Here is a 13,936-nt window from a genome sequence, read left to right on the forward strand (position 1 = left end):
CTGATCTACTTTCTGTCTCCCTGGATTTGCCTACTCTGGATGTTTTATATAAATGAAAATCATATACGATCTTTTGTGAGTGGCTTTTTCTACTTAGCATGTTTTCAAGGTCCCTCCATGTTGTAGCAGATATTAGTACTTCATTTAATTGCCAAATGCTACTCCACTGCATGGATGCACAACATTTATCTGCTCATCTGCTGATGGACATCTGGGTTGTTTCCACCTTTTGGCTATCATGAATAATAGTGTTGTGAGCATTAATGTACAACTTTTTGTGTAGACATATGTTTCCATTTCTCTTGAGTGTATATATACTCCTAATATTAGAATGGCTGGGTCATGTGATAAATCTACATTATACATTTTGAGACACTGCAAGATTGTTTTCCAAAGTAGTTGCATTATTTTATACTTCCACCAGCAGTGTATGAAGGTTCCAGTTTCTCCATAATCTCACCAACACTTGTTACTACCTGTCTTTTTGATTACAGCCATCTAGTGGTTGGGAAGTGGTATCTTTTCGTTTTGATTTGCATTTCCCATGGCACATCTATTTTTTCACATGCTTATTGGCCACCTGTAAATCTTATTCAGAGAAATGTCTAATTTATATAGATCCCTTGCCTATTTTTTCATTGACTTAATTTTTCTTTTTATTGATTCTTAAGGTTTATGTCTAGGTTTTAGAGTTTCATATTTTTAGTTCTTACATTTATGTCACTGATCCATTTTGAGTTAATTTTTGTTTATGATGTGAACAGGGGGTGGGGGAGGGTACCAAACTTTATTCTTTTGCATGTGGTTATCCAATTGTCCCAGTGTCATTTGTTGAAAATACTTTTCTTTCCCCATTGAATTGTCTTGGCACTCATGTCAAATATCATCTGACCACAAACATGAGGGATCATTTTTGGATTTCCAATTTTAGTCCACTAATCTATATCTATCTTTATGCTAGTTCCAAACTCTCTTGATTAATGTAGCACTGCAGTAAGTTTTAAAATCAAGAAGTGTGACTACTTCAACTTTGTTCTTTGCTCCACTAACTTCTAGCTTCCATTCCTGTTGTTGAAGTTTGATTACATTGCCTTGATTCTGTGTGTGCAACTTGCTTTTCCCTTTCAAACCTCTTAGGATCTTCTACTTTTCCCCACTATTCTGAAATTTCATGATGATATGCCTTGATAGAAGTCTACTTTCATCCTAATTGTGCTGGGTAACTGGCCCTCTTAACCTGGGTATTTGCTTCATTTCCTTCCAGGAAATCTTCTTAAATGATCAAGTGATATTTTTTTTTGCTTCTATTTTCTGATCTCTATTTCTGGAAAAACTTTTATCAATTTATCCTTCATTTATCTTGTTTATTTATTATTTATCTTTATTAGACAATGGACCTTCTGGACTGATCCTATAGTATTTTTACTTTTTTCCTCCTTATTTTCAACCTGTTCATTTTTATTCTACTTTCTCTAAGATTTCCTCGACTTTATGTTCTATATTTTCTATTTTTTAATGATTTCTGCTCAAATATACTCTTTTTTCCCTTTTTTTAAATAACATCCTATTTTTGTTTTACATATGCATTATTTTTTTTTCATTTTTTTTAAAGGTTTTTGTTTGCTTGCCTGTTTTGGTCTCTTTTATAGGCTAGACATTTCCACCCATGACTATATACTCGGGCTTGAAACTAAAGGACCAAAACCTCATTAAGAGCTCTGTGAATTAGGTTAGGCTTTTCTACCAAACCATTTTATCAGGAGAACTGCTAATACCAATAAATTTAGATTTTGCTGATGTTTTTCTCCATCTCTTGGGTTTGCCAGATTTCCCTAAGAGTCTTCCAAATTCTTAGGTGAAGTGCAATAGCCAGGCTGCACTGTTTTGGAAGCTGAGTAGGCGGGAAAAACAGCTAGAGCTTGACGTGGTGTGCAGGAAAGGGGAGAACAGGTGGTTACAATAAGTATTTAAATTACCACTTAGCTCCCCATAATGTGTACCATTCAACAGTGTCTGGTATCTTCTCAGTTCAGAATCTCTCTGCTCCCCTATTCTAAAGAATAAACTTTTAGTATTCTGAGGCTCAGGAATGTTACCATGGAGAAAATGGGGAGGAAATCTCCGTTTCTAAACAGTTTTCAACCAGTTCTCATCACCATTAATTCTCATCCTCATTTTTAGAGGTACCTGGTATACTAAAAATGAGGCCCTTCAGAGGATCTGCAGTATAAACTGGACTGTATCTTGACTTTCCCTGTCAGTGGCTAAGAACTCAGTTACTTGTGGACAGACAGCTCAATGTCCTTCTGTTTTCTAGCTTCTAAAATTCTGTTGCTATTGTCTTCTTTTCCTTTTTCTCGTTATTGATTATACCTATTTTTTAAAAATATCCAAACACTTACCATTGTTTCATTAAGGTTTCAGAAGGTAAATGCATGTCTTTAATCTACCACTTGAATCAGACGCCTTTTAATTTTTTTCAAAAGAATGACAGGCCTCTTTTTGTTTTTGTTGTTTTGCCCGTGCCGCGCAGCTTGTGGGATCTTAGGTCCCCCAACCAGGGACTGAACCCGTGCCTTGAAGCAGTGAAAGCACAGAGTCCTAACCACTGGACCACCAGGGAATTCTCCAAGGCCTCTTGAAACTGAACGTCAGATTTGGAGATACACTTCAAAAGTACCGACCAATTTCAGGCAACATAAGTTTAATTAAATTTTTCATTTCCATTAGCAACTGTTAAAGATGCTTGCATTCTAAAGAGTAAACCAAGCCTCAACCACAGATAACTATAAAAGAATATGGGAAAGAGAAATAAATTTTGACAAGTAGAACATGGAAAATCTCATTGGAAGAAATTATCTGAACATTATTTTGAAGAATTCCACAGACATATAAAAAGAAGTATAGAATTCACAAGCAATACAACAGCATAAACAAACACAAGGAGCAACATGTGCTTCACTGGATCCTCTTCTTGTTTTTTCAACAAAGTTCTAACTCAAGGTCCTGAACTCAGCAAGCCCTGAAGAACCATATCCACTCCTTCAACTTTAATTAGCACTTAACATGAAAATAACTCCAAAACCTGCTCTTCCATCCATTTTCCAGAGCAAAATATTTACTTTGCTGGTGGACTGTTCCTTGTCACCGCGTCAAAAACTCCCATTCGTCCTACCTGAGCTGCCTTCCTTAAGCATCTCTTGTTCCCAAACCATTTCTGCCTCCTTCATCTTCAACACATCACATCCACTGAGTAAATCCACCAGCAAGTAATCCTTGAATCAAGTTTGATTCTTCCTACTTTCTCCCTTTACACCGCTGTTTCCCAGTTCCCACTGATTAAGTAGCTTTTCAATGAGAAGCTAAAATTAATGTTCAGCAATTTCAAGCTTTACACAGTCACTTTGTCACTAGCTGGAGTTGTACTAATATTAAGAAGGCAAAATGAATAACCTGAGACCAAAACTAATCTACACTATGGCTTTATCACCATTTTCTTAGAATAAACATTGCTGGGAAGGCATTCACTTTTTTTTTTATTATAGAACTGTTTAGCTTCATGCTTCAGTTGGATAATTACAAAGTTAAATTAAGTGAGCTTAAACAGTGTTTAACTAAGCACAGAGTGAATACTCCCTAAATTTAAAACTTTACTTGCTTAGTTTATTCAAACCAACTTTATGCAAGCTATCTTCCTAAAGCTTACTCATGAACAGCCCATAAAACGAGAGAAACATTTGAGAATATACACACAGGTTTGTTTGTTTGTTTGTTTTTAAGTGCTGACTGATCTGAACTACAGGGAAGCCACAGACCACATGGGCAACTAATGCTCCCATGTCAATTATTATTCTCAGTTATAGACCAGAACAGCCCACAGTAGTCAGGATATGGCAAAAGGAGCATCAGAATAGAGTCATTTGAAAGACTCTTGTTTTGCATCATAATACCCTACTGATACATAACCAACCGAATTATCTGGAAGCAATGTATTTTACAGTGGTTTTCATAAAGTATTCTTGCACTAGATTTCAAAGTATTGAAGAGTTGTAGATATGTTTACCTCTCTGTAACCATGTACTAGATAGCTTGCTATGCATAAAAACCTTTTTCTTTTTAAGGTCCCATGGTTATAGAATGTCACCTAGTCAATCATCTAATAGTCACTTATCTTCCCCTCTCCTGGAGAAAATGGTAATGAATTAATAATGAATTTATAAGTTCAGTATAATTATTATCCATAAAGATAATACTGATTTCCTAAACTAAATTACCTTTTGGACTGCTCCACTACCTAACCTTTGATTAAGAAAAAAATTCATGGGAAGGGGAATACCACAACTTCTGTCCCTAAAAGGAGGGGAAAGGATGAAAAAGGAAAAGAGTGTGAATCAATAAAACTGGACTTCCTGGTCAGAGAACTAACAACTGTGAAAAACTAATTTTAAAATACAAATATCATCTCATTTTAATGGTTTTAAGGATAACCAAAATTGCTACACACTACTAAAATGCTAACTCAGTTGGAGCTTTTACAATAAAGGTACACTATTCCTTTTATTTTTAAGGCCTAATTCATAAAATCTACTGCCTGTCAACAACGTACCAAGCACTGTAGAGACACGCAAAGAAGAGACTCTGGCCTAATAGTACTAAAAATCTCATGGAAAGACAAAAGGTAAACTATAATATGATATACTAAAAAAATGTAACAAAGGCATGTATGAAGGCAATGAGGCCACAGACGGAATACCTAGGCCTGCCTGGTGGAGTCAGGGAAGACTGTGTAACGGAGCTGATGATCTCTCAAAGGAGTAAAAGGGGAGACGTGATTAAAAAAGAACGATTTACTGCTGACATCACAGCCTGATCACGAGACAGGGTAAAGATTCAGAACCCAAACAGTAAGATACAGGAGATGGCAAACTGGTCTAGAAAAAATTTAAAAAGAAGGTACCATAAACACTCTATATAAGTCTATGGAGCAAAACATTCCAAAGTCTGCATAGACTGACTTAACGGATATTTTAGAACAAATCAAACACTATATATGCTGGATGGGAAAGAACAAAAAAAGAGTAGGAGCAAAACAGACAATTACCTCCTTTTGTAGTATCATTCTGGGCCTGGATGCCATGATGCAATGAATTATGAATGGCAGAAAGAAGATCTGCTGCTTGAACCATCAATTTTTGAGCTTCTGCAACAGCACTGGTCTAGCAAATAAATCACCAAAAACATTCTTACATATTCTTTCACTGAAAGATATACATTAAATAGGAAAATCCTATAAACAATAATGAAATTAAATGCTTGCTGTAATGACATTGGTTTTCACAAACTATTCACTTAATATAGGATGCCCAGATCCTGTTAGGATAGAAATAAGTTTTTTACCCATATCTATACATTGTAGGAGCCATTAAAGAACAATAGGAAACATTTCTGGTTTATTCTACTAATCTCATGTTTAAAAAAAAAAAGAGAGATGCAATCAACTAGAAAATGGGAAATTGCAACATTCCTACTAAATCATTCATCAAGGTGAAATTTCAAAAAAAGAACAGAATTACAGAAGTTAGTAAAGGTTGGATCTCTACTTACCACTTATTAACTATTCACAAATTAGTGTGTAATTTACTTAGAGTTAATGCAATATACACACAAAAATATTCACCATTTATTCCACACAAATCTAAGTTAATTATTTAACTGAATGAAAGAGGCCTGCCTAAAATTCTCATTTTTAATTTCTCCAATTCACAATAACTACCCAGAAGCAATTTCAGCTTCTATTATTTTACCAACTAATACGTAATATGTTATTTTTATATCAACAACAGACATGGACATGTTATGGAGCAGAATGTAAAATTCATGTGACTTTTGGAGAAAATCAGGGATACTCTGATGTAAACACAACAAATGCTGAGTACTGTATATGTGTGCATATACATTTCAATGGAAAAGTCTCAGAACTACCAAAATAAAACATTCCATCGAAAACAAAAACACTAAAATTTAGATTATAGTAAATACCCTTACCTCTTTCTTAGTAAAAGCTATAAGCACTGTCAGTAACACTCGAGTAAATTTCACTCTGCTGAATACTGCTAAACACTGTTGGTGCTAAAAAACAAGAAAGGACTAAAAGTTAAAAGATGCAAAGTCTGTCAAAGAAATTTCATTTTAAAATATAGTATTTTAAGTCCTAAATCTCAGTGTTAATAACTTACTATTGAATATATTACAAACACCTTCACTTATAGTCTTTTAAATGTCTGAAAAATGAGCTGCAGAAAACATAATAAAACAAAGCCTATTTTATTGAAATAGAAATACATAATAAAGCTTATGTGTCAAGAGCACTGATTTTTCCCTAAGTCAGGAGTTACACTATTATTTCAAAACTGATTTAATTAGCATTTTTAAAAGGACTGATAAAAAGGTGCTTTAAGCAGAGTCAGAAAATTTAGGATCTTAACAAAGGTTTGACAACTTTTGATACTGTGTAAGTTCTTGAATTCTGCCAACTTTTGGTGGATCATCTGTTAAAAAAAAAAATCATGTTTTTCTTCCTACCTCACAGGAATATTGAAGAGCTTTGAAATCATGTATTTGAAAGAGTTATATTATAATTCTATCAAAATAAATACAAGGGAAATAAACTCCCTTGCAATGTCCAATTTGTAAAGAAATACCTTAAAAAGGGCTTCCATAAATTATAACGTAGTTCATAAAACTACAACATTAACTTCTCTGATATTATCTACCAGAAAATAAGTTCAATTACTTCTAGTTCAACTTCTGGATCTCTTTCTTCTCCCTGTCGACTTCGAGTACTCTAAAATTTTAAAAAAGGTATATTAAAACACACACAAACCTGTAAAAGCATTAGATTACAATTATACAAGGTAAAGCAATAAATTAATTTATTGAATATATGCAAGAATCTATTTGAAGAAAAATATTTGGAAGAAAAAATCTGTATCAATTATTTATTTTCCTATTAATACTATGTACAGAAAGTTCATTTTGATATAAATTATAAAGATCACACAAAAGAATAAGGTATTAAAAACAGCAAAAGCAAAACAATGAAAAGCAGAAGCACATGGTACATAGTACTTCCTGCTTTTAAAAAATCTATTAACTGAAATTCCTGATGCTCTCCAAACTAATCCTGTTAGAAAAAAAAAGTAACCTATACAAAATCACATCATAAAGTCACATGGTAAATACTGATAAGTTCTATACTAAAATGCAAAACATCTTGTTAATACATGTGTTACATATGGTTGACTATTCTGACAAAATTCCAAGGCAGTACCCACAGGAAGATCTGGTAGATTGGGGTTCTAGCCCTGGAGCTGTCACTTACTAATGGCATGCCCTTAATAAGACTCAAGACAGGTTACTTAACTCTTTTCAGCTGTATTTTCTTCATGTAAAAGTACATTTTATTGCCTAATGCACTGAATAACTGTAAATATCTGGTAAGACAATAATGCAAAATTGTTTTGACAACCATGCTGTGTTATACAGGTATAAAAAAATAGAAGAAATGTAACTTTTTTTCATTTTTAATTTCTATGAGAACAAAATCATCAGGATCATCTGGTCAAAGGATGTCATTCATAGAAGGCTTTTAATCAGATTTGAGGAGCTTCCATTTACTGAGCTCTTCTGCTATGTTCTAGATACTGCCCTAACTATTAATGATACAAAGGTGAAGAAGGTAGTCCTTACCTTTGAGGAATTTAAAATTCTAGAATCTTATGCTATTCTTAAAATAGCATACTAAAATTTTAAAACATTGGCAAAAAATTGAAAAAATTTGAAAGGGTTAAATTTTCAACACTTGAAAGTAACACTACTTCACCAGAAACCCCTCTAGCAGTGTTCTAATTCATTACCAAAAAACGGTACAGCATATATAAAGAAAGTTGGTGGTTCTACCTACACTAGCTATTTGTAATTAGCTAAAGTTAACCTGACATTTAGAAGAATATAAATATCCTACACCAAAGAAACGAGAAAAAAATATATACCTTTACTCTTCTTTGCATGTCATCCTCCACATCTTTTAGCATGCCTAGAAAGAGAGACAATGATTTTAAAAGGAAACAAATCCAAATGTAAAATTTGTGAATTATATTTATAAATGGTTTTACCTGTAACTCGAAGATCTGTCACACTGTTGGCCATTTTAAATCCATAAGTCATTGACTGAAAATCTTCCTATACAGAAAAGCAATAATTAGGCCCTTGAACAGTAGCAAAATCTTTCATTATATTTCTCTTACAAAATCACTATTTGCTAATAAGAAAACAGTAATGGAATGTCACCCTAAATATTGCTATCATACATCCAAGCTATCTTTACAGGCACACCATTAAAACACCACATTCTAATGTTGTCTCTGTCCCCTTAATTTCAATTGCTGTCCTTAGGCTATTTAAACATACTTGCATTTAATATGTTCATTTGCAAAATAATGCTTATGATAATATCACAAATAATTCCCACTTACAAAGAATTCTCACATTCACAGGTGAACAATAAATATGTAATAATTACTATTTGCAAAATTTAAACAAGACTCTTCAAAACTTATTATATGTCATTTTACACACTGTTAGGCTAAAAGGTTAAGTCTTCTCAAACAGAATTACTCAGTGACAGCAAAACCACATTCCCGCTTCTGCCCATGGTAAAGAAAACAAATGATTCATACATGGATTCCCACTCCCAAAATCATTTAAAACAATGCTGGGATATTAGCAAATTAAGTGGTTTGCTGGATTCACTATGAAGAGTTTAATAATATCTGGCTGATTTCAGCTAAGAAGTTAGAAGTTCTACTAAAGGAGTGTTTCTGCCATATTACGATTCTTATAAAAATGTATATAAAAGCCTAATATAATGAAATAACAGATATTCACAGCAGTGGCCAGAACCATAGTGAAATTTCTGGACTCTTAACAAAAACATTCAGTAAGCATGCAATTCATGTCAGGTACTATATCTGACAAACAGAAAGAAGTACAAACAATGTCTCTAGTCTGAAAGAACTCAGGAGAATTGTATGCCTCACAGGACTGGGTCTTTCAAAAGTCTCAGGCTGTAATACAGAGCTATAAACTTACGCTCCAGATGAAGTTTATACTCTATCTCTACTTGGACATCAAACAGGATTCTCAAATTATACATGTCTAAATAGGAACTCTCATAGTGTTTACCACATTGCTAAAAGGCACCCCCATCCCATTACTCAGGCTGAAAACCTGCATTTCAAGTCATCTTGTTTTCCTGAAACCCGTATCAGATCCATCAGAAAACACTGTAGGATCTATCTTCAAATTCTAATCACCAAGTCCGACTCCTTTCACAGCTATCTCCAGTTCAAGGATCCACCATCTCTCACTTCTATAACTGTCTCCAGACAGGTCCCCCACCTTCCACAACTGTCTGCTATATAATTTATTCACCACCAAAGGCCAAAGGGATTGTTTTAAGATAAGCCATTTCATGTCACTTTCTACTCAAAACTTTTCAGGAATTTTCTTCCTCACAGTAAAATCCCAAATTCCCCCATGGCCTCTAAGGCCCTCCACCATGTGGCCCTGGTCTCCCTCTCCAACCCCATTTCCTACCTACCACTCATCTCCATGTTCACTGCACTGCAATCACACAGGCCTTCTTGTTGTCCTTCAAGCATATCAAACACATACTCTTCTCAGGACCTCTGTACCCACTGAAACCCCCTCCCCAAACTGATTTTCTTCAAAAGATTTACAAAGCTCCATCCCTTACTATATTCCAGCCTCTGTTTCAATGTCAATTTCTCATACGAGGGTATACCCTGTGCATTCTCTCTAAAATAGCACCCTCCACCACTTTATATCCCCTTTCCCTACTTTACTTTTCTTCATAGAACTTGTCACCACCTGACATTATATATGTAATTTGTTTACTTACACACTGACTATTTGTCCCAAGGAATGCATAATCTCTGAGCTCAGGGCTTTGTTGTATTCATGCTTTATCTCTAGGGCTTAGAATAGTGCTTGGCACAGAGTACTATTCAAACCTATTTGTTGAAGGAATGATGAGCTACTTCAGGGCAGGGGCCATTTGGCCGTTAACCTTACTAAGAACATCAGGCTGGTTACAAGTTACACTGAGGAGTGGTGGAGACTGTGGCAAATGAGAGAACATACATGTCATCTAAAGGAAGTAGGCCGCTGCTTACCCTCTTATGGTCATGAATGAATACAGCACTAGTTTGGTACAGTCTCCTAGGTTTTCAGAACAAAAACCTAATTTAATGTAAAATCATCAGACTTTTTAATGTTACCAAGTTTTTAAAAATTAAGTAGCCCAACACTGTGTAGAAAAAACAAAACAGGAGAAAAAAAAAAGCAACCTGTAAGCCCTATCTGTGGACCCTTAAGTTTGCCAAGAAGAGTCTAAGGAAAAGCATTCATCTGGGAGATTATCACAGGTCTGTGTAATAAATACAAACCTCAGTAACAAGAACTTAATCTAAGTCATTGGAGGTCTGAAGCAGAAGAGTTATGTCAACAGATGCTGCCATTAAAATATCACTACTGAAACTCTCTGGACTTAAGGAGGACAAAAATCAAAGTAAACCCAGAGAGACCAGATACTGGATACCACCCCAACAGTCCAAGCAGGAGCTGATGGTGAACGGGACTGATACCATAACCAGAAATGATGAGAAGTTGTTGAAATCAGGATATATTTAAAAGGTAAAGCCAACATGATGTGCTGAAGAACTGAATATGAGGTAAACTGTAGTATAATCAAGGGTTTTCGGTCTGAGCAACTGGTAAATTATGATGCCATTTACTCAGATGGGGCAGTTTGGGAGGAGCAGGTTTAAGGGCAGAAATGGAATACAATTTTAACTATATTAAGTTTGTAATTCCTTTGGTCATCCAAGGGAAGATTTCAGGAAGGCACTTGCTTGAGTCTGAAAGTCAGAGGAGGAAATCAGGATTAGAGATATCAATTTGGACTTCATCAGCTTATAGTTGGTATTAAAAGCCACAGAACTAGAGGAAATCAACCCAGAGAGAGCCCAAGAGAACTGCAGATCTACAGGAGCAAGCACAGGAAATGGACTAACCAGTGAGAAAGAAAGAAATCCAACAGATTGTCATAATAGGAAGATAAGAAGAAAGTATTTCAAAAAGTGGTCAGTTGAGTCTAATGAAGCCGACAGGCTGAAGAGGGAGGAGTGAGAACACTGGATTTAGCAAGACGGATATCATTAAGGAGCTTGCTAAAAGCAGTTTCTGTAGTGGTAGAAGAATGCCCAATTGGTGTGGGTGAGAAGAGAATGAAAGAGAAAGTAAAATAATATTAACAGCTCATTCAAGGAGTTTTTGGTACATATAGGGCAGCAGAGAAATGAGACTGTAGATATAAGGAGCCATGGCATCAAGGGAACTGCGGTGTTTTGGTTTTAAATTAAGTCATGTAAAAACATGTTTATATGCCAGTAAGAATAATCTAGTAGCGAAGGATGCAGCAGCAACACAATACAAAGAAAGGGATACTAACTGCAGTAGGCTAGAGGGGAGGGAATCTAGAACACAGTGGAGGGGCTGAGAGCTTAGAATGTCACAGGGATACTTTCGTTTTAACAACAACAGAGTGTGTGGATACCATAACAGGTTAGCATTTGTGATAATAAGAAGATGGGATACTTCTAATTACATCTGACTGTATCTAATATCCCATTATGGTAGAAAGCAAGCTGACAGTGAGAGTTGGCACTGGAGGTCTGAGAAGTAACAGATGGGGAAAAGTTACCTTAGAGACTAGAAAAGCAAGTTTGCTACGGAAGTGTTGTAGGATAGGATTGTCTCTAGTGTTGAGTGCCCATCTGAGACTTGCAGTCCTAAAATTAAAGTGAGAACAGACACACAGATGTGAATTTTCCCCAGCTGCCTTCTGTTGTTTGGGTGCAAGAAAGCAATTTTAGCACTAACTGGGCCATGGAAATGAGAACGTGAGGAAAGTAACAGAGAAAACTAAAGCGACAGCACCTATGAATTGGAGGTCTCTGTGGCACTAAAGGACAGAAGGAATAGGGGAATCCAAGTAAGTGGTATGGATCAAAGGATAGTTTGGTATCCTTTGATATAGTTTGATAGCTTGATATCAAGATTTTAGAGGTGAGTAATTAGTAGGGAAAAAATTTTGTCCATTTCTGAGCAATGGACAAATCATTTTCTGAGCACCCTATGATGGCTGGTATAGGCTAAACACCAGGGATACAATGGTAAAATACTATCACTGCAAATACAGAGCTTATTATCCCAGGGACAGAAAATGTTTTGACAGATAAAGCCCATGTTCTTCACTTGTACTCTACAATATCTTTACAATACTACCAAGATATAACTGCAGAAAATTATAAGGGATATTTAGCATTCTATAAAACACAGCATTTAAAACAATGCAGCCTTGCAAAGAAATTTAGAATAGTAAATACTTACAATCATAACTGTAACAGAACACCCAATATCAGAATTGAATGTGATTTCACCAAAGCAGTAATCTTGATTGTACTAATATTCTAAATAAGTAAAACTGTTTCAATCCCTTCTAAAACTTAATAGTCACAATGTATTAGTTGTGATTTATTACTGCTTTAAACATTCATTTCACAGATAAAATACTTTGCATAAATATTTCAGGGTCTCCTAAAATAATCTGATTCATTCAACTAAAATTTGAGTACCTACCACAGACCAGATGCTGGGTAACCTAGTAAGGGTACAAGTAAGGGTAAAACATGAGCACAGATAATTCAGATTAGGACTTGAAACAATTTAAATGTCCACTAGTAAGTGGCTTGTAATTTATTGTACATACAGTGGAATACTACTGCTGCTGCTGCTCCTACAACTACTAATAGCAGCTAATGTTATTAAGTGCTTGTCAGGTGCCAGGCACTGTTCTAAACATTTTACTTGTTAATTTGTTAATCCTCACAATAATGCTCTAAGGTGGGTACTTTTATAAACTACATTTTATAAATGAGGAAACTGAGGCATAGGACGTTTAAATTCTGAAAAACCACAGAGCTAGTAAGCGACAGAGTAAGAACACAAACTTATGTGGTCTCACTCCCCAGAGGCTTTTCTAACTTTTATTCTGAAAAAAATTCAGATTACAAAAATAGTAAAGAGAAGTCCCATATTGCCTTCACCCAAATGATAACATTAAACCACATTTACATTATAATTCTCTATTTTTCTTCCCTGAAACCTTTGAGACTAGGTTGCAGACTATGATACCCCTTTATCTGTAAATGTCAGTGTGATTTTATAAAAACAAAAATCATTCTCTTACAAAACCACAGTACAATTATCAAATCAGGAAACTGACGTCTCTTTAACCTGGAACATTTCTTTTGTCCTTGTCTTTCATGCCCTGACATTTTAGAACAGTACAAGCCAAAGTTATTTTGTGTATGTCCCTCAATATGGGTTTGTCTTATATTTTTCCGAAATTCAAATCAATTTAATATTTGATAGGATATTTGACCTGAATACCACAGAAGTGATGTTATGTCCTTCTTAGATCGCTGAATCTGGAGACACATGGTGTTGACTTATCCCGTTACTGGTGGTTAATTCTGGCCACTTGGCTAAGATACTAAGTGTCTACACTGTAAACTTATCATTTTCCCTTTTGTAATTAATAAATGTCTTGTGGGATGATACATTGAGGCTAGGTACAAATCCTGTGTCTCATTACACTTTTGTCTACTAGTTTGAGCATCCTTTGATGATTCATGCCAGAAATAGTTCTTCAAAATCTGTATTCTCAACACGATGCAATGCAAATAAAAACAATGAGGTAGATCTACCTACATGTGCTGGTATGTGCAAA

At 35.1% G+C, this 13,936-nt stretch overlaps 1 protein-coding gene across 1 annotated transcript in view; it reads right to left on the minus strand.

Moving 5' to 3' along the window:
* The window catches only part of NAA35 (N-alpha-acetyltransferase 35, NatC auxiliary subunit), an 89,201-nt gene that overhangs the window by 48,566 nt on the left and 26,699 nt on the right, over positions 1-13,936 (minus strand). Inside the window, exons 7-11 of the mRNA XM_079926081.1 lie at positions 8,175-8,241; positions 8,052-8,095; positions 6,794-6,844; positions 6,046-6,129; positions 5,102-5,216 (exon numbers count right to left, since the gene is read on the minus strand). Coding sequence (XP_079782207.1) covers positions 5,102-5,216; positions 6,046-6,129; positions 6,794-6,844; positions 8,052-8,095; positions 8,175-8,241 — 361 coding nt within the window. The remainder of the gene's footprint in view (positions 1-5,101; positions 5,217-6,045; positions 6,130-6,793; positions 6,845-8,051; positions 8,096-8,174; positions 8,242-13,936) is intronic.

The sequence above is a fragment of the Stenella coeruleoalba genome (genome assembly GCF_951394435.1).
Source record: "Stenella coeruleoalba genome assembly, chromosome: 7".
NCBI lineage: Eukaryota > Metazoa > Chordata > Mammalia > Artiodactyla > Delphinidae > Stenella > Stenella coeruleoalba.